At 39.3% G+C, this 20,221-nt stretch overlaps 1 protein-coding gene across 3 annotated transcripts in view; it reads left to right on the top strand.

Moving 5' to 3' along the window:
• Nucleotides 1-16,213, top strand: part of Tmem135 (transmembrane protein 135) — a 268,940-nt gene extending 252,727 nt beyond the window's left edge. For all 3 annotated transcript variants that reach the window (XM_060367497.1, XM_060367496.1, XM_060367495.1), the window contains 7 exons: nucleotides 469-538; nucleotides 3,179-3,346; nucleotides 6,220-6,283; nucleotides 7,257-7,333; nucleotides 9,924-10,022; nucleotides 10,805-10,872; nucleotides 14,253-16,213. In XM_060367497.1, coding sequence (XP_060223480.1) covers nucleotides 469-538; nucleotides 3,179-3,346; nucleotides 6,220-6,283; nucleotides 7,257-7,333; nucleotides 9,924-10,022; nucleotides 10,805-10,872; nucleotides 14,253-14,385 — 679 coding nt within the window. In that variant the 3' untranslated portion in view covers nucleotides 14,386-16,213. The remainder of the gene's footprint in view (nucleotides 1-468; nucleotides 539-3,178; nucleotides 3,347-6,219; nucleotides 6,284-7,256; nucleotides 7,334-9,923; nucleotides 10,023-10,804; nucleotides 10,873-14,252) is intronic.
• Nucleotides 16,214-20,221: the final 4,008 nt, after the last annotated feature.

Here is a 20,221-nt window from a genome sequence, read left to right as displayed (position 1 = left end):
TAACCTGAACACATTCTCATTATGATTTTGTTCAAGTACTGACTTCATGGATGATTTATAATCATCATTCTCTGCAACAAGAGATTTAAAGCCCCTAAAATTTGGTGATGTATATAGACAGTGTAGGTATAGTTTTCATATTCAGTCACAAGTAATTGCCAGTATCATCTTTCTTTTCCACAATCGGTCATTGTAACTGTGATCATATGTTTTATACAAGGTGTTAGTGACAAAATAAAAACAACAGTCTTTTAGCTTTTCTACTGTAGATTATTTTTACAAAGCTATAACCACTTAGGGGGGAAAGTATGTTATTTTTCTCCCTTGTTGCTGAAAAAAATGTTAAATAGATTTACAACACACTCATGCCTGACATGCATACGTGCTTGCACAGGCATACCCAGCCTGTTCATACATATGCACACATATATAGTTATAATTAGTGGTGCCTTTCTTGTTTGGTTTCAGATGTAAGCATGGACCAAGGCACAGATGCTGCAAGCATTATGAGGACAACTGCATCTCCTACTGCATTAAAGTGAGTCTATAAAAGTTTCTGCCTGCTTTTTGCCAACAGTGGCAGCGTTATACCCAAGTAACTTCTCTGTAGTAATTTCTAAGTAGAAAATTTCACATTAATTCTGCTGCCATTTAACTTGGATTTGACTGTAAGTCTTTCTGTTATTATCTTGCTGCTTAGAGCATGTCTGTAGATCAGCATTAAGGGAGTTAAGTGTGCTCATTCACACAAATTTCCTATTCTCTAGGGTATTTGGGTAACTTTGTAAAACTACACTTCCTGCCTCCTGACTTTTCTCATCACCAGCCCTGGAAAGAGTGTCTGGGGCAGGTGGCAACATCTGCTGCAAAAGAGTGCCCACATGCTCACAATTCTAATTCTTTTTAAGAAGTCGCTTACTTCTTCAGGGTCTGATTTTTTTTTTTTTTTTTTGGCTCAGTGGATAAGAGCAAAGTCATAGATGGCAGGCTCTCTGTGGTTCTGTAGAACTTAGGTACTGTCTCACATCAGTGCTTATAAGTGGAATGTCAAGGCTCTGTGTTGATAATGCATTTGCTCAACTCCATACTCATCTCAGAATCCTCAGAGCCATGTCTGGGGTTAACACAGTAGAATAGATTTCCTTGTGTGGTGTCCAGATTTGATTTCCTGCCTCACTTTCAAAGTGGCAACAACAAATAAACCAGAATCTACTGGCTCATAAAGAGAGAGAATTCTTTCTGACAACTTACTAAGTATATTCAAGGGAAGAATTCAGGCAGGGTATGGGGAGGTGATACTGAACATTTTCTGGAAAAAAAAAATCTGAGAATTGCCAAGCAGTCATAAACCTAGTGATTCTTTGAAGCGTGTTCCAGAAGACTTAGCAGTTCATGAAATATGTAAAACTATTTGGAGTTGTGTAGGAAAGGAAAATATGAAAATGCTTGGAAGTCTTCTTGCTTGTTATTGGATCGTCTTTCTGTGTAGCCCCAACACTTTGAGCTCACAGAGATCTGCTGGCCTCTGCCTCTGCCTCCCGAGTTCTGGGATTAAAGACTAAACTACTGAAGTTTTTGACAAGGTGTATCTCATTATGGCCAAGCCATAACTAAACCGTGTTAAGCTACCCTTAGTAGATATTTACATTAGTTACATTCTTCTCCTCTCGCTTTGCTCTCAGCTGTCTTCTTAGGAGCTTCTTCCTGCCCACCTCCTTACTGGCTCTGCTTTCTATCCAGACCATGTTTTCAGAATAGCATCTTCTCTTTGGGATCTACTTAAATGTCACATCTTCAGTAGCTTTTCTTTACTATCCATTCTAATACAAGCTACTATAGTAGCCAATTATTTTCTTAAAACACACTGTAATTTGTAATTATGTTATATTACTTTACTCATTTGTTTTATCTTTCCACATAAGATTCTAAACCTCTACAAAGAACTTGGTCTTGGCTGCCATGTCCTCCACAGCTATGTAATCCTGTTATATAATGGACAGACAGCATATATTTTCTGAATACATGAAAGTGTAAATGAGTTGTTTTAGAAAATGTGTTTGTTTATTTTCTCGTTTGTAAACCAGGTGAAAAAATTAGCCTGCTTGTCACCCCTGAGTCACTAGCATAATGTTAAGGACTGTTTCAATACTGAACAAATGCTGGGCAGTTCCAGTAAGGCAAACTCATGGGAATTCACAAATGACTGGCCTATTTAATTTCCATGTTTTCACTAGGCTTTGGAAAAATCAATCAATACTTGCTCATAGCAATTCAGTTTTTTGTTTTGTTTTGTTTTTTTTTTCTTTTCCTAGAAAACAAAATTGTGATCTGAAAAATACAAGCCTGACTTTTAAAAACTTAGCCGGCAGGCCAAGGTCCCAGCTATTACCCACTTGCCATGGGTGCGGCAACAAGGATGGGAAGGCAGTGTTCAGTGTTTTCTTTTTTTAAAATTAATTAATTAATTTTTATTAATTACAGTTTATTCACTTTGTATCCCAACTAGCCCCCTCCTTGTCCCCTCCCAATCAGATCCTCCTTCCCTTTTCTCCTCCCATGCCCGTCCTGCAGTCCAATGAGAGGGGAGGTCCTCCTCCCCTTCCATCTGACCCTAGACTAGCAGGCCTTATCTGGATTGGCTGCATTGTCTTCCTCTGTGGCCTGGTAAGGCTGCTCCCTGCTCAGGGGGAGGTGATCAAAGAGCCAGCCACTGAGTTCATGTCAGAGACAGTTCCTGTTCCCATTACTAGGGAAACCACTTGGATACTGAGCTGCCATGAGCTACATTTTTTGGGTCTGTTGCTCTCCTTGTGGAGTACCTGTCCCTTCCAGGTCTTTCTTTCTCCCCTTGTCTGGTTCACTGCAAATCGACCATTCCTTGTTTTAGCTTCATGCAGTAAATTATAGGAATAAAGACATAGATAGAGTTGCTATCTCCTAGGAAATTCCTTTAACTTGGTTATTTAAAAAAATATAGCAGAACTCAAAACAAACAGTGAAACTATCTTGTATTTTTAAAAAATCCATGTTTTCTATTAAAATTTCCCAAAGAAGTTGCTTTTGTTCACTGTTTTTTGTTTTGTTTTGTTTTGTTTTGTTTTGTTTTTGGCATTTCCATGCCGTGTTTTTAAATCCCATTGTGGTTATTGTGAATGTCAAGAGATGAAATTGTTTCTAGGGCTTCATCAGAATGTTCAGCGTGGGCTACTTGATCCAGTGCTGTCTACGGATCCCCTCTGCATTTAGGCATCTGTTTACAGAACCATCCCGGCTCCTCTCTCTCTTCTACAACAAAGAAAACTTCCAACTGGGGGCTTTTCTTGGATCTTTTGTTAGTATATACAAGGTAAGCTTATAAAAAAAAACTTAAAGAAGGAAAGAAAAGAAAAAAATGAGAAATAAATAACGAGTACAGGGCGGGCTGGAAAAATTGCTCAGCAGTTAAGAGGACTGACTGGTTCCTCTTCCAGAGGCCCAGCTTGGGTTTCCAGCAACCACGTGGAGGGCTCAGGGCCATCTGTAACTCCATTTCCAGGGGACCTGGTGCCTCTTCCGGCCTTCATGGACACCAGGAACACATGTAGTACACACACACACACACACACACATATGCATGCATGCATGCATGAAAACATCCATTAATACATACATATATAGATATGTAGGCAAAAGTCATACACATAAAATAAAATAATGAATAAATCTTTTAAGAAGAGAAATAAATGGCATGACTGTTGTTAGAATAAGATGTGTCTTAACTCAGCTATTTTATTGGTGGTGCTTTCTAGCGTATTCATAACTATCTACATTACCAAGTATGTAATGTGCAGCACAGCCAGGTGTGAGAGGTTTGTTTAAAATGTTACTTAATATGCTTCAATTTATACCCATTTGGTATAAATTGGATATGTATATATATATTCAGAGTCTTATTTACTTTAGTTTTCAATGCATAGGCCTTCTAAGAATATGTGTATTTCCTAAGTAAAATCTGATAATATTCTCAGTCCAGTTTTCTGAGACTCATTTATAGCTTGGTTACTTATTTTGGAATACTTTTGACCTTTCTAGCAGATGGCGGGATTTGCTGAAAGCTATAATGGTCTTTTCTGGTAACACAGAACAGTGGGTTGAATACTTTTGTCCATTCACAGTTTCTGTCATGCTATCTAAAGCAGTGAGTCCTTATTACTTTATTCTTCTACCCCTTCTGGTCTGTGCCCATAAGTGACTCCATATGTCCAAAAGCTCGCACCAACACACGTGTAGACATCATCCTTGACACAGTATGTTGCAACCTTGAATAATGACCTACTGTTTATTGGAGACCACCAGTGTGTTACTCATAACACTAAAATGTTTTACTATCTAAATTTTAGTTTTTGTACTTTAATTCAGATTCTGTGATAAATGGTTGAGTTAACATTAATTTTTGAAAAATGTTTCTAATTTTTGAATTTCACCTATTTTCATTCTTTAAGATTTATTTATTTATTTATTTATTTATTTATTTATTATACAGTGTTCTGCCCACATGTATGCCAGATCTCATTATAGATGGTTGTGAGCCACCATGTTGCTGCTGGGAATTGAATTCAGGACCTTTGGAAGAACAGCCAGTGCTCTTAACCTCTGAGCCATCTCTCCAGCCCTCTTTATTTTCATTTTAAACATTGGGCTTCTTTCAGACTATATCTAATTGGTTCCTTCCGTCATTGAGAATAAAGTTTTACTGTGTAACCCAAGCTGTCCTTGAACTCTCACCAATCCTCCTCCATTGGTCTCCCAAGTTCTGAGATTATGCATGTGAACCACTGTACCTCTATCTTAAACTTAATTTGATAGTCTCTGTGATTTTATTGGGGTGAGGGGTTAGACTATTTACATTTTGGCAATGTATACTATGGTCTATCTAAGTTCTCTATAATCTTTAGTTATTTTGTATTCCATTTATTCCTGGTTGTGCCCTCCTTGTTTTAGAATGTATTTTATTTGCTTCATATTATTCACATTCCTATTCATAGTCATGCTGACTTATTGTACTTATTGTTGTAACTTAGTGTTCTTCTTAGCATTTAGAATATTTGTTTTTATCAGCTCAACATTAAATAGTACTTCATAGACTTCGTGTATAACGTGAAAATTTTACACTGTAAATTGAATACCTTTCTAGCCCCTGTGCTGTGCATTTATCTTTAAAATATTAAAACTCCTCAGTAATATTATTGTTAATATTTTGCTTCAGAGTCAACTTGTTCTTTAAAAAGCCAGACTAAATATTTTAGGCTTTGGACCATGTGATTTCTGTCACAAACACTCAGCTCTGTTTTGGGGATGAGAAAGCAGTCATTGGCAAGGTGTCCAGGAGTGAGCATGGCTGTGTTCCAGTAAAACTTACCACATCATAGTTAGAATTTTGTAGAATTTTTAGATCATAAAAATAGTGTTATTATTTTGATATATTTTGATCCATGTAAAACCATTTAAAAAAACTTTAAAAGCTGTCACCATAACACATGCCTCTACTTGCAGCTACTCTGGGGACTCAGGCAGAAAGAGTGAACCTAGAAGTTCTAGAATACCCTGGCAACATAGCCAGGCTTGCTGTCAAAACCAAACCCAAACAAAGAAACAAAAGCCAGGGTTACCTCCCAAGCCATAGGAAGCCACCCAGCAGACCATTTTTAGCTAAAAGGCCATAATTTGTTGAATCTTGCTCTGGCTGACTAAAGATAAGGGAAACATAGCTTCTAAATTTACCCCTTTTCTCCTTTTGTGGCACTCTATTTCTTTTTATAGACCTGAGCTTTTGTCTCATGTCACCTTCTTTCTTGCTGAGGGATGACCTTTCTCACAGTCTGTGTCTGACTCTCATTGCCACAGCTGAGAACCAGTGTCTGTGGGTCCAGCATGCTGGCTTGACAGGTGTATGATTTATCCAGCTTTTTTTGCTTTAAGAGGGAAATGGCTCTGTCCTTCTGGATCTGTATTTGAGGTAAAGTCACCGGCAGGCTTTTGAAAAGCAGTGCAACAATATGAAATGGCATGTCATCTCTAAGTGTCTCCAGGGCTGCAAGTAGACTTTCCAGTCATGGCTCCAGCTTGTATCACACAGGAGCCAGTTGCTGAGAGTCAGGGCAGCTTTTGTTCTCATGCAGTTTTGTACTTTCTCCTCAGAAATAATATAACGAAGATCATTGTATAATCTCCTTACTACAGGGTACAAGCTGTTTCCTCCGCTGGATCAGGAACCTGGATGATGAGCTGCATGCGATTGTGGCTGGTAATTTAGTAATCAAAAGAATGTCCATTGTTGTAGCATTGGTGGTGGGATGAAGTGAGAGCTCGCAGAGGCGTCCAGTTTTTGTTTCTTCTGCATGGTAATTGAGTCCCTGTAGAGGCACTCACCAGTGTGTGAAGTTAAATGGGTTGAGACAGGCTTGCTGTCTGCTACTCTGAGTTGGCAGTGTAACAACTGAAGTTGTCATCATTGCCAGAAATCTTAGAGGATGTGTTATAAAAGAACACAAAGACTTAAACAGTTATAAAAGTTATTATCATGAACTCCAGTTAGAATTCTTCAAAGACCTATTTTTACCACTGGAAAATGGCTTTTAAATTATTTAAAGTTTATAATATTTATAAATTATTTTATAAAAGTAAACATGATTGGAGGGAATGAGGAAGGGGCTACAGCTGGGCTACAAAGTGAATAAACTGTAATTAATATTAAAATAAATGAATGAATAATGTAAAAATGAAAGATTGTTTTCTAAGATATAGTGTATGTACTAAAGTTAACCAAGTCTCTAGGATTCCAGCCCCAGCCCCTTAATTTCTCACTAGTACAATGAAGGTGATTCTGTGGGCAATAGCATAGTGACCACACTGACAGTAGCCTTACCTGGTATGAAGATGGAAAAATGAGTAGTTGATGATACCAATAGTGTTTAAATTTATTTTTAAAAGTAGTGTCTGGCAAGCCTACTATAGTTCTTTAAGTTAGACCCTTCTTGTTATATGTAACTCACACTATTTGCTCTGAACCCTGAAGAGCTTACTTTTTAATTTAAAAACATGGATGAATGTCTTATTCCACTTTAGTGTCATTGGGCTTTTACTGTCCTTATGTTTTGTCCAACTAAAGAAAGGCAATGCTAAACCCCTTTTCCCCCTTTTAAGTGAATTAACATTTCTGGTGACTTACCCACAAAGAAATAATTTGCAATCTGATCAGTTTTTCCTTTTTGTTTCAGGGTTTTTGGCAGGTGTATCAATGATGTTTTACAAAAGCACAACTATTTCCATGTACCTAGCTTCCAAATTGGTGGAGGTAAGTACAGATGTTATGCATGAGAAGTTTCCAAGGATTCACAGCTTCTGTAGGTGCTGTGTAACTGCTTTGGCTGCAAACATAAACTGCTGCCAAGCTCTGGTTCCAGCCAGGTACTGACAGTCGGTTTGCTGTTCTGTTTCTTTTCTTTCGTATGTCTGATATTTTCAAACGTGTGTTGACACATGACAACCCACCATGTACGTCAGTGCTCATCAACATCTAGACGTATCTTTTCATCAGTACTCTACCATCCTACATATCATATTGTGTCCTTTTACTCAGGATTAATACTTCTTTAAAGAAAATCAATAGTACTATCAAAGTATGGTCACGTATCATTTTATGCATTTGAAAAGCCTATGGCAGATTCCCTGAGTATCTTATGTGTTCGTACAGTCCTCTCTTTGGGCCATGAACAGGCTGTTTTAATTTATGTAGTTACTCCCTTTTCGTCTTCCTCCTTTTCTTCCTCTTCCTCCCCTCTGTTTCCTTTCTTTGATGTTTAACTCTTGTTTTTCCTGTAAACTATTGATTAGATTCAAGGCCAAATACATCCTTTGACATAAGATGAAACTAGTATTGAGATGTCATCCAAGCAGTCTAATGTCCCGAGTATGCGCTCTGTTTGGTGGTTCAGTCTCTGTGGGCCCCTATGTGCCCAGGTTAGTTGGTTCTATTTTTTTTCTTGTTGTGTCCTTGACCTCCCTGACTCTTTCAGTCCTTCATCCCTTCTTCCTTTGAATTCCCCAAGCTACTCCTAATGTTTGGCTGTGGGTCTCTGCTTCTCTTTCCATCAGTTGCTAGGTGAAGCCTCTCAGATGGCAGTTATGCTAGACACCTGTCTGGAAGTATAGCAGAATATGATTAATAGTGTCATGACGTTCTCTCTCATGGCATAAGTCTAAAGCTAGGCCAGTCATTGGTTGGCCATTCCCTTAATTTCTGCTCCGTATTTACTCTTGCATATCTTGTTGGCAGGAGAAATTGTGAATGGAAGGTTTTGTGACTGGATTGGTGTCCCAATACCTCCATTGGAATTTTCTGGTTACAGGATGGCTGGTTCAGGCTGCATATCTCTCATTGGTAGGAGTCTTAATTGGGGTCACCCTCTCTGATTCCTAGGAGTTTCCATTTCCCTAGACTTCTAGCTCATTCTATAATTGCCCCCCCTTACCAATTCTAGTTCTCTTTCCCCTACTGTCTCCCTCTATCCTTACACTTGATCCCTACGGCTCCTCTACCCATCCTTCCTGTTCCCTCCCTCGATCCACCCCAAAGTCTGTCCTAGTTCCTCTTCTCAATGTGATTCAATGGTCCCCTTACCTCCACTTCTTGAACCCTCCTTGTTACTTAGTTTCTTTTGGTCTGCAGTTTGTAGAGTGGTTGGTTATCCTGTACTTTCTAGCTACTAGCCACTTACATGGGTAGATACCATGTTTATCTTTCTGGGTCTGGGTTACCTCACTCAGGATAATATTTTCTAGTTCCATCCATTTGCCTGCAGATTGCATGATGCCATTGTTTTTAATATCTGAGTAGTATTCCATTGTATAAATGTATCATATATTCTTCATCCATTCTTTGGTTAAGGGACATCTAGGTTGTTTCTAGTTTCTGGCTATTATGAATGAAGTTGCTGTGAACATAGTTGAACAAGTGTCCTTGTGTTATGGTGGAGTATATTTTGGGAATATGTCCAGGAGTATTACAGCTAGGTCTTGAGGTAGAACTATTCCTAGTTTTTCTAAGAAACTACCAAGTTGATTTCTAAAGTGGTTGTATAAGTTTGCATTCCCACCAGCAATGGAGAAGTGTTTTTCTTGCTTGATATTCTTTCCAGCATGTGCTGTTGCTTGAGTTTTTGATCTTGGCCATTCTGTTGGGTGTGGAATCTTATAGTCATTTTGATTTGCATTTCCCTGATGACTAAGGACGTTGAACATCTCTTTACTGCTTCTCAACCATTAGGGATTCTTCTGTTAAGAATTTTAAAAGTTCTCCTTGGTTTTATATATATATATATATATATATATATATATATATATATATATATATATTTGTTCCCTGGGAGAGCTGAATAATTCATAATATATAATTTACATATATTTGTATATCATATGTAGTTATGCCTCTCACAGTTTTGTCCAGAGTGTAGGGGTTGTGTTGCTAGGCTTATATGTTATTCACTTACACATTCCTTGCTCCTAGCATTGTGCGCATCACATAGTTCACTTTACTAGATCCTTAGTGAGTGAAGGAATAAATGCATCTAATAAAAGGAGCACTTAAGTATTTACAAAAGCATCCAAGAATAAGTGGCATTCATGCAACAGAAATAAAGTACTATTCAGTTTCACACACGAAAGCATTGCTGCTCAAAGCTGGAGGTAGGAGTGAAGGAATGAAAGACAGGAAAGTCTAACATATAACACTGTCATGAAGATGTGAATGATCAAGCTCCTAGAAGAAATAGAAGAATTTGGAAAGATGGCAAATGTACTTGGGAACTCACTTCTCAGTTCTCTTTTAATGCTGCTTAATTTTTAAATAAGATCTAAACTGTTTGTTACCTGTGCTTGATCTGCAGACCATGTATTTCAAGGGCATCGAAGCCGGAAAAGTTCCCTATTTTCCTCAAGCAGATACTATCATCTATTCCATCTCTACAGCAATCTGTTTTCATGCAGTAAGTACTGCTCTTGAAATGACAACAAAAGTTCGTCTTTCTGATTTGCATTAAGCCAGAAGGAAAATAGAAGCCTACGAACACCCTTTTATGTCATAGTTCCTTCTTGTCGGTTGGTTTTCTCAGCAGGAGAGCTGGCATGTCTCAAAGCACTGCACATGTTAATGGCACAGGCCCTGTTTGAAGAACAGACCAATATTTATGTTTAAGTAGACTACAAGGACAGGTGAATTCATAGCCCTGTGTTACAGGTAGAACACCCTGATGTTATTTTTTCTGGAGAAAAAGCGACCCTAAGTATAAATTACACAGGTGCTACCCTAGCCACTCCTTGATATTCCTGAGGAAGGAGAGCAGCAGCAAGTTTGAGATTGATGTCTTTTGGTTTTGTGTCATCATTATTGTCGTTGCTGTGTTAAAGGCCATTGCAGAGTTTGTGGGGTCAGGGGTCGGGGGCGGTCAGGGAGAAGGGTTACTTGCTTTTTCCCACAGTGATCTTGTCAGCTTTAAGCTTAGTAGAGTCAAATTATCCGCTATCTAATGGGCATGTATGCTTCCTGATAAAGATGGCTGTTTCCTGTTAACATCTCAAAAGCAACATGTCTACTTTAAAGCATATTAACAGATATGAGAGTGACTTAAACATAAAAGCATCTTGCTATCATTGTCACTGAAACTTTTAAAATGCAATAAGCAACAAAGAGAGAAATAAGAACTGCCCTATTGCCTGAGACTTCAGTGTTCTAATTTACTGAAATAAATCTCAAATTGAATAATCTTAGGCCGTTATGGAAGTTCAGAACTTGCGACCATCTTACTGGAAGTTCCTTTTAAGACTCACCAAGGGCAGGTAAGTGACGAAGATGTTTTTAGTGCTTATAACAAATGAATAACTTCAGTAAAGAGATTACAGATATCTTTGTCTCCTGAGGAAATATTCTTTCAGTGTTTAGTTATTTATATGTAAATCAAATATGACCAACTTAATAAGAAATATATCAGATGTCCTCTGAGTGAGAATTAAACCTTGACTGATTTTCCTCCTACTGTTAGAATAGTTTAAATATTCTAGACTATATGCTCACTTCCTGACTACTAGTTGGTCCCAAATTAGATGACCATCATTTCATCGTATCAGTGTGTGAATCTTTAAAATCTTTTTATCTAAAATATTAAACAAGCACAAACTGGGAATGTAGCTCAGTGGTAGAGTTGTGTAATATGTTCAAAGCCTGTCCAACATACACACACACACACACACCCCTTAGATTTATTTAAATGACTCATCTCTACAGGATCAACTGATTTTAATTTTGGAAAATTCCTATTTTCTGTTACCTCATATTGCATTAATTATTCTTTCTCTGCCTTTCCTTTCCTTTTTCTTTTCTCCTCCCAGCCTCCTCCCCTTCCCCTTAATTTTAATTGATTTCTTTTGGACAGAGTTTGACCTAATAGAAAAAAAAAATAGGCTGACAGACTTGGACTTAAACTCTGGTATCCTTAACCGAGGGACATATTTTTACTCTCTCAATCTTCGGCTCCTTTTGTTCTTTAATGAAATAATAATCTCTATCCTGTGGTTTGTTCTGTGTTGCTATGAGAGGGTACCTATACTGGGTAATGCATATAGGAAAAGGTTCCTTTGACCCACGTTTCTTTGTAGCTTGAAGGTACAAGCAGCACATCCCTGGCGCCATGGTAAAGACCCACAGGCTGTGTCACAGTATAGCAGGAAAACAGAATGGGAAAGGGCCAAGCACCATCATGGCGGTGCTTTGTAGCAGTCTTCTCATATTGGACCTGACCCATGGCCACAAGACCCATACATCTGCAATTAATCCTTATTCGAGCTCGGTCCTTTTGTGAGCATCAAGTCCTCTCTGACTGACTTTGTCTGGCTTCATAGAGCTCCCACTGCATCAGAGGGTCGCGTTTGAGGAAAGCCCACGCCATACTGTAGCGCATACACTGTTAGTTGGTCAGGTGTGCAGTAGTGCTCGGCACTAGGCGGACGGACACTCATTAATCACAGCTGTCACCACTGCCTCATCGTTTTTTTTAATTTTTATTTTTTTAATGTTAGTTACAGTTTGTTCACTTTGTATCCCTGCTGTATCCTGCTCCCTGTTTCCCTCCCAATCCCCCTTTCCCCCCTCATCTTCTCCCTGTCCCTTTCCAAGTCCACTGATGGGGAGGTCCTCCTCCCCTTCCATCTGACCCTAGCTTATCAGGTATCATCAGGACGGGCTGCAATGTCCTCCTCTGTGGCCTAGCAAGGCTGCTCCTCCCTCGGGGTGGGGAGAAGGTCAAAGAGCCTGCCATTGAGTTCATGTCAGAAACAGTCCCTGTTCCCCTTATTAGGGTACCCACTTGGATACTGAGCTACCAAGGGCTACATCTGAGCAGAGCTTCTAGGTTGATCCATACATGGTCCTTGGTTGGAGAAACAGTCTCATAAAAGACCCCTGTGCCCAGATGTATTTGGTAACAAAGATAAACACTACCTCAGAGTAAAGGGCTGGAAAAATGTTTTTCAAGCAAATGGATCCAGAAAACAAGCTGGAGTAGCTATCCTAATATCTAATAAAATAGACTTTCAACCAAAATGAATCAAAAAGGATAAGGAGGGGCACTATATTCTCATCAAAGGAAAAATCCACCAAGAGGACATCACAGTTTTGAACATCTGTGCCGCAAATACAAGAGTGCCTATATTTGTAAATGAAACATTATTAAAGCTTAAATCACACATTGATCCTAATACCTTAATAGTGGGAGACTTTAACACCCCACTCTCACCGAGGGACAGATCAACTAGACAGAAACCAAATAGGGAAATAAAGGCACTTACAGAGTTCCTAAATCAAATGGACCTAATAGACGTCTACAGAACTTTTCACCCAAACTCAAAAGAGCCTTCTTTTCAGCCCTCATGGAACCTTCTCCAAAATAGACCATATAGTTGGTCATTGCCATCATTATTACTAGCTCACATAGCAAATGATTACATAGTGCCCAGCCTGTCCCAGATTAGTGCTAAGATACTCATGGTAGGTATGTACACATTTAATTCTTGAAATGGGGAGATGGTTATTCTCATATGGAAATAGGAAGAAACCGAGACTCACACAGAGCTTAGCAAGCTGGCCATGCCACAGAGTCAGTGAAGGAGATGGGCTGTGAATCAGCAGTGTGCCTTCAGAAGGCTTGCTCTTATCTCTGACACAGTGACACAGTGTGGCTTCCATACTATTGTAGTTTCATCTTTTTTAATTTATGTTTTGTATGCAAGTTTCACTAGTTGATTAATTTGGAAAGGACCTTACTTTGGTAAAGAACTAAAAGGTTGTATTTATTGGATTCTGGTATATAAACTTTGGCCAGTGATTCAGAATTAATTGCATTCCTTTATCTTCTCTAGAAATACGTGATTGTGAGAAAGAAGGGAGACCTAAAAGGTCTATCCTATGCATCAGCTAAAACTGTTCTTAACATTGCTTTATCTCTGGGCTTGGATGATGGTCAACATGAGGCTGTATATTTCTTTAATTAGTGTGTTTGTGTCCACGGGTGCTCAGTGGACGTTACAGAACAGCTTGTAGGAGTCAGTCAGTCCTCTTTTACCACCATGTGGGTTTTAGGGATGGAAGCCTTGTCAGACGTGGCCTCAAGAGCCTTTACCTACTGAGTCCTTTTGAGCACTCGTGAGGATGTATGTTTACTCTGTTTTATTAGAAACTGTGGAACCTGTCTACTGTTTGATTTTTTAATCGTTAAATATTTGCACGTTTGGATTGTGTTTTCACTGTGAGACATTCAGGACTCAGTTATTTAGAGGATTTACACTTAGCACCCTTGGCTCACTGGTAAATGTTAAATGGTTCATTATTTATACAGTATCCTATGATTTTGCTCATCAGAAAAGTGTTGATTAGTCAAGTTTTGTATCTGAAACCATGTGATGTAAGGAGTTCTAGATGTGTTTGAAATTACTGGTAAGGACTGTATTTCAGCCCTGGGGGTTATCGTTTTAAATTAAATCCGTGACAGTGACTCCTGAGCGTTGAGTGCCTGTGCAGTGTTAGAAGCTGCCGCTGAATTTCAGAGTTTTTGCCTTGCAGCCTGTCTTTCATTTCATGAGACGTAAGTAAGAGGAAGTGATTAACTTACTTCACAGATGTCTTTACTGGTTTTTGTACTGTTTTTGTACTGTGTTCTCTTTCACAGGTTTGCGCTCATGAACCGGAAAGCCCTGGATGTGTTTGGTACTGGTGCATCTAGAGAGTTTCACAATTTCATCCCCAGACTAGACCCACGATACACAATTGTCACACCGGAGCTGCCCATAGACTTTTCCTGAAGATGACTATAACTTATTGACTGTGTCTCACCATTTTCTCCTGAAGAGTTATGTTCAACACAGAAGGGGCCCAAGCTGAACCTCAGTGTTACTTCAACGAGATGCTTTTTCTTTCTTTCCGTACCAATCAGAAATACAGAAGCTTTTTAGAAAGGCGTTGCTTAATAATTAAGCTTCCTCTGTAGCCAGAATCTCATTCTGGATCATGTAGTATTGACATTATGATATATTGTTGATTAAATTATGTCCACAAAGAATATTGAATAATTTATGTAGAAATATAATAAGAGTATACTTAAAATTACTTTAAAAAGATATCTTTAGTTCATTCCAATAAAATTCTTGTTCAAAGTAAGAATATTTCTACACTTTAGGATTTACAAAGGATCACGGGTACTTGGATTCGATCTGTGATTTTTAAGCCTTTGAATGGATTTCTTTAGCTATGGGTGTTGGGGATGTGGAAAAACCTCCATGGGCATTGCTGCTTTAGTTTCAAGCAATGTGGAGAAAGTGGCCATTCTTATTTCAGGGATATAAACATGGGTTTTATACCATTTGGGCCAATGTCATGTGGTATCCATGCTCTTTTGTTCAGCTGGTAGTCCTGTTTCTCTTTGTGAACAGATGGGCTGTTTGGCACCCTGGTGACCTTATATGATATTAGCACATTAGGAACAAATGGAAACCAACATGTGCCGCAGTGAAGAATATGTCTCAGTGTTCACAGAAGTGTTACACTTGAATATTGTCAAGCAGACACTTAAAAGCCAATCTTTACACTTCCTAAGGCATATTGCGTTTATTTTCACGAATAATGACCGAACTCTTTGTAGCTCAGTTTGAATGCCATTGGTGTTTTAGAAGGGTTACGATTCTATAGAATGAAAGAGTTTGGGGCCAGTTTTGACAGGTGGTACCCTCTCGAATGTCTCACCTAAATGGGATGTTTTACAACTGAAAATGTGAAAATGCAGTAATTTTTGGGAGTTTGTGTCTCACTAATTGGATTCTTGTTTCCCTGCTTCCTGTTCATTAACCAGTTCACTCTGGAGTTAAGGGACAAATGGATAGTTGGTGCTGATTATGGAAGCAGTCTTGGACAGCTAACTGAAATATGATCACTTGGTTTTTCTGGGGAAAGTTGTACTTAAGTTTGTAAAAGGCTAAAGTGGTCATGATGTCTGCAGTTAATGTAACATATAGGAATTGTGGTTAAATATATAATTTTGATGCTAAAAAGATTTCAGGTCATTGTAAGTTATGCAGTAGAACTTGTGTTATGACAGGAATTGTAATCCAGACGTTAAAAATACTTAATCTCCCATATTCAATCGCATCAAACCTTGTATAATTCTGTTTCTGTGTAATCCTATCCTTGGTTGTTATGGTAAATTGAATCCCTACAAAGAGAAAGTCTAGTGCCATTATATAAAAGTATCACTTCAGTTTGATCGGAATTTTGCATTGTATTCTGTTTTCTAGAGTGGGCTTACCTATTTGGTAATACTGCTGAAAGGTCTTTTTGATTTTGGACTTCAGCACTTATTAATTAATGCAGTTTTAGGTGTTTATTCACTGGAATTGAACTGATGATTAGTACTGTGTTTACTTTTGAAAATGAGGTATTAAAGCACTGAGGACGCCTGGCCACCCGTACTTCATTTTCTCCTCTCCGATTTTATGTCTATTGCATTTTTTCCTGTCAGGTTAAAAATCTATGTTAAGCCATAAGCTATTATTATCATTGACATTAAGAGACTGTGATAATGATTAAGCCTATTGAAATGTGCTAAAAAATGTTTAGTAAAATCTTGCTGGTCAAAAAGATGCATTCCTATGAGATATATTTTTAACAAATTGCACTCACATTTTTATTGCATGTAAAATATAGTAAGAAACACAGCCAATAAGCAGAATGCATTGGAAGGATAGCTCACTTATTGTAGAGACAGGTTGGGAAGTACTGTTTGAACTCAAGAGAGCAGTGTACTTGTTCAAGCAGACATGAAGAAAGCTTAGTGTTTCTAAAGACAATGAAGATCAATACCTTTCTACCTCTAATCAGGTCCTGACTGACAGCTCCCTGTCATCATAAATGAAGGCAAATAGATCTCTCCATTCCAAACATGTTTTTATTTTCATTTCTTTTTTTTTTCTTTATAAAGAAAATATATTTATTTAGGCTTATATTTCTTTTTTTTTTTTTCAATGCAGTTTATTCAGGAACATTGAACAATCATCGGACCCTGGGGAAAGCCAGCCCACAGCTTAAATAGCCTCTGGGTAGCCAACCCCAGCGTGCCACGTGGGCAATGCAGATAGGTCCACATATATGGAAGCAAGCCAGATCCTCAGCCTTAGCCAAATGTGGAGTTGTTTGTGACAGAGAGCACTCACCATCGGGAAGGTGGAAGGCGGAAACCTGCTCCATCTTTAAGGCACAGCATTCCGCAGCTCTCTACAGTTCCCCCTTTTTGTTTTAGACGCATCAGGCAAGAGTAGAGGTCTGATCTCTGATATTAGAAATAAATTGGGACTTTGTACCGATGTTCATTTAGGTGTCATCCACTCAAAGAGCATCAGACCCGTCCGATACCTTTTTCTCAGAGGCGGGACCTGGGGCATCAACCTGCATGCAATCAGACTTGCTCTTCTCTGGGTCAAAAGCGGCTGAGTGCAGTGCTATTGAGGAAAAATTTTTAAAAAAAAAGGGAAAAAATAATTTAAGAACCTTAAATGATTTTCAAAAGTGGAGGAAAACATGGAGTTAGTAAATTTACATGGAGCACATCTCGCCCCTGGGGGCAATGGTCTCCTGAACCTACTCAGACCTCGGACACCACCACTGCTAGTTCTAGAACTGATGCAAGATGTTCCAACGAGGGGGTTAAGGCTTCTCATAATATTTCCTATAAGCCCACACCTGTTTGTTTATATCCCCCATTTTTATTCATTATTAGCCAGATTGAGCCAAGTAATTGTGGTGATGATACTTGTTTTTTTGCCCAATGCTGGAATGCCAGTGAATTTAGGTATGCCCTGGTTACTCGCATGCCTCTCTGGGTGCCTGTGCCCGTTGATGCCCCTCACGCTATGACTCTTTTCATTTTGATTTCTAATTCATTTAGATTCTGAAGAAATGTCCTCGGCCAGCTTCTACCAGAATGGATTATCACAAATGATACTCTTTTCGTCTTCCCAGTGTCTTTGTGCAGAGTGAAAAGCGGTGCGTTTGGAGCATCCATGTAATGGTCATTTCATATGTTAGTAAAACTCTAGAACTGGCCTCAAGTAAAGGCTGGGAAGTTGAGATTGCACATTGAGAAATTATCTTGGATCTCTTTGATTCTTACCACTTTTTTGGCATATAGTCCATTCTGATACTCATTTCCTAACCATCCCTGTTCCCATTTCTTTCTTTCTTTCGAAATGCTTTATTTCGTTCTGTATTTTGGAAGGTGATCTCTAAACATACGTGTCATTCAGTAGCTGTCTTCTTTTTGTTTTATTTCTTGTGTAGTTTACTGTCACTTAACTTACCGTGTCATCCTTTTCTTTGCGCTCAGAAGCTCTAACCCACCTTTAACTAGGATGTGTACTTCTTATCTGTTAGAACTCACACTGGGTGTTGTCATGCAGCGTGCTGTTCTCACACTTAGATGTGATCCCTGGAGACTGTCCCGGCTAACGTTTCATTTAGTTGATAATGTACTAGAAGCAGGTTTCTGCTTGGGATTTATAATATCCCCAAGTGGCTAGAGCCTGTGATGGTGTATGAGTCCTGATATTGCTCCCCTTAATTCACAAGAATTGCCTACTGGTCTGTGCCATGGTCTTCCCTGGCTGGTGGTAGTTTAGTGGCCCAAAGAGAATTGCTCCTGGTATCCAGAAACCCAGCTGTTCTTGCTGCCTTTGAAACAGTTAAAACCATTAGCTCCAGGATTCAGTGAATTCTTCCTGTAGCTTCTTATTTATTTAAACAGCACTGAGTTTGTGCAGGTATGAAGTTGTTTCTTTGCTTCAAAAAGGTTAAAGTTTTCATTTCTGAATTGGAGCCTAACTCTATAAGTTTTGTTCCCCCTAACATTTAGATCTGTTGCTTACCACGACATTCGTTTTCATTTCACGGAGAATTTCAAAAACTAAAAATGAGTGAGTAAGAGAACAAATAAGAAACGGGGATGAGAAATGAGCAGTTAGTGTGAGGCTCTGAAGGTGATGAGCAACAAGGTAGAGAATAGGAGGGTATTCTTATAGTTACATGAACATCAGCCTTTCATGTGAGAGCCTGTCACTGTTCAGTGCCACCTCTGAACTGTCTTCTTGTGGAATTAGCAGAAGAAGCGTCAGGGACTAACGTGACCCTTACAAGGCTTTGCTTCTCTTTCCCACTGGAGCCTGAGGTGACTATGTGTTTGCTCCACAGATAGAAAGAGGTATAGGTGCAAGGAGTAAATGCTGCTGATGCCTACATGTGACTTCTGAAAGCAGGGGTGGACAGGATCTTGGCCTTGATATGGCAAGTAATTGTGGACTTTAGCAAGGCAGAGGACATTTCCTATGTAGCTGCTGTGGATGTGAAAGGTGATCCTCAACACTGAGAGAAAGCCATAGCTGGAGGAAAGAATTCTGATCTGGTCTCAAGTTCTCCCCTGGTCCTTTGATGTGTTCTTTCTGTCTCTGTTTCATTGCTTTTTTTGCCTCTCATCACTTCTGTTTCTATGTTCCTTTTCCTCCTTTCTCTCTCTCTTCTTCCCTCTCCCCCCATCCTACTCCTTTCATTTCTCCCCCCACTTAGTACCCTTTGTGTGTGTGTGTGTGTGTGTGTGTGTGTGTGTGTGTGTGTGTGTGTATGTGAGGTGCTGAGGACTGAAGCCTGGGTTTTTGTGTGCTACACAGGTGCTTTGCCATGGAGACTCAGAATCATTAGCCCTGACATCCCCCTCCCTTCTGCCTTTTCTCTGCTTGCTGATGTTACTCTTTCCTTCTTGGGCTCAAGGACCGCAGTGAGACCTTTGATGTTCAGCTGGCCCAGTTGGTAATACACATTTCTGGACACATTGATTGTTTTTTAAATGATATTGTACTTCTTGGGTAGGATGCTATGAGAGGCAACTGCACAAATAAAACGAGATGTTTGTCTGTACCCAGGCTTTTGGTCCAGAACAGTCTCTTTTTGACAACCTCGTGACATTGTTTGACTCTGGAATGTGTTGTAGCTACACAAAAGGGTCCAGAACTATGTTTTACTTCCTTTTGCTTTCTTGTTCTTTTCCTGTAAGTCTGCAGCTGTGTGCCTTAAGTGAGATAATGTATTGGACTTTATCTTTTTTTCCTAAAGACCTAACTCCCCAGTAAGACACAGACACTCCAACGGGAGCACCAGGCCAAGTGTGAGATAGGACAGAACCTTCTGCCGGGTGGACTGTGGGAGGTGGGTGTCCAAGTTTTGGTGTGCAGACTGTGGGCACTCAACATGTCTTTACCTGTGCTTCTGAGAGTCACTATTCCACTGTGGCACTCTCCGTAGTGCACCTGTGAAGATGTGTTGTCCGAAATGACCCTGTAGTAGTGATGCTGTCATTTATATGAACCCCTTAGTTTCTGAGGCCTTCCCAATCATTCACCAACACTTAAGGGAATTTTCTTTTCAGATTGTTTGGTAACTACAGGAAAGACTTAGTACAAAGAAGATTGAAGCATTACGTGTCACATGTGCAAGCTCATTATAGGGTGAGCAGGAGGAGAGGATAGCACACAGTGTTATAACGTACAGGCAATTCAGCTGGCCTACCTTCAGGGTCCTAGCAACATATACATTATATTAATATAC

This window comes from Meriones unguiculatus, chromosome 14, assembly GCF_030254825.1.
Source record: "Meriones unguiculatus strain TT.TT164.6M chromosome 14, Bangor_MerUng_6.1, whole genome shotgun sequence".
In the NCBI taxonomy this organism is placed as follows: domain Eukaryota; kingdom Metazoa; phylum Chordata; class Mammalia; order Rodentia; family Muridae; genus Meriones; species Meriones unguiculatus.
The sequence above is the reverse complement of the archived record's forward strand: the minus strand, read 5'-3'. Positions and strand labels throughout refer to the sequence as shown.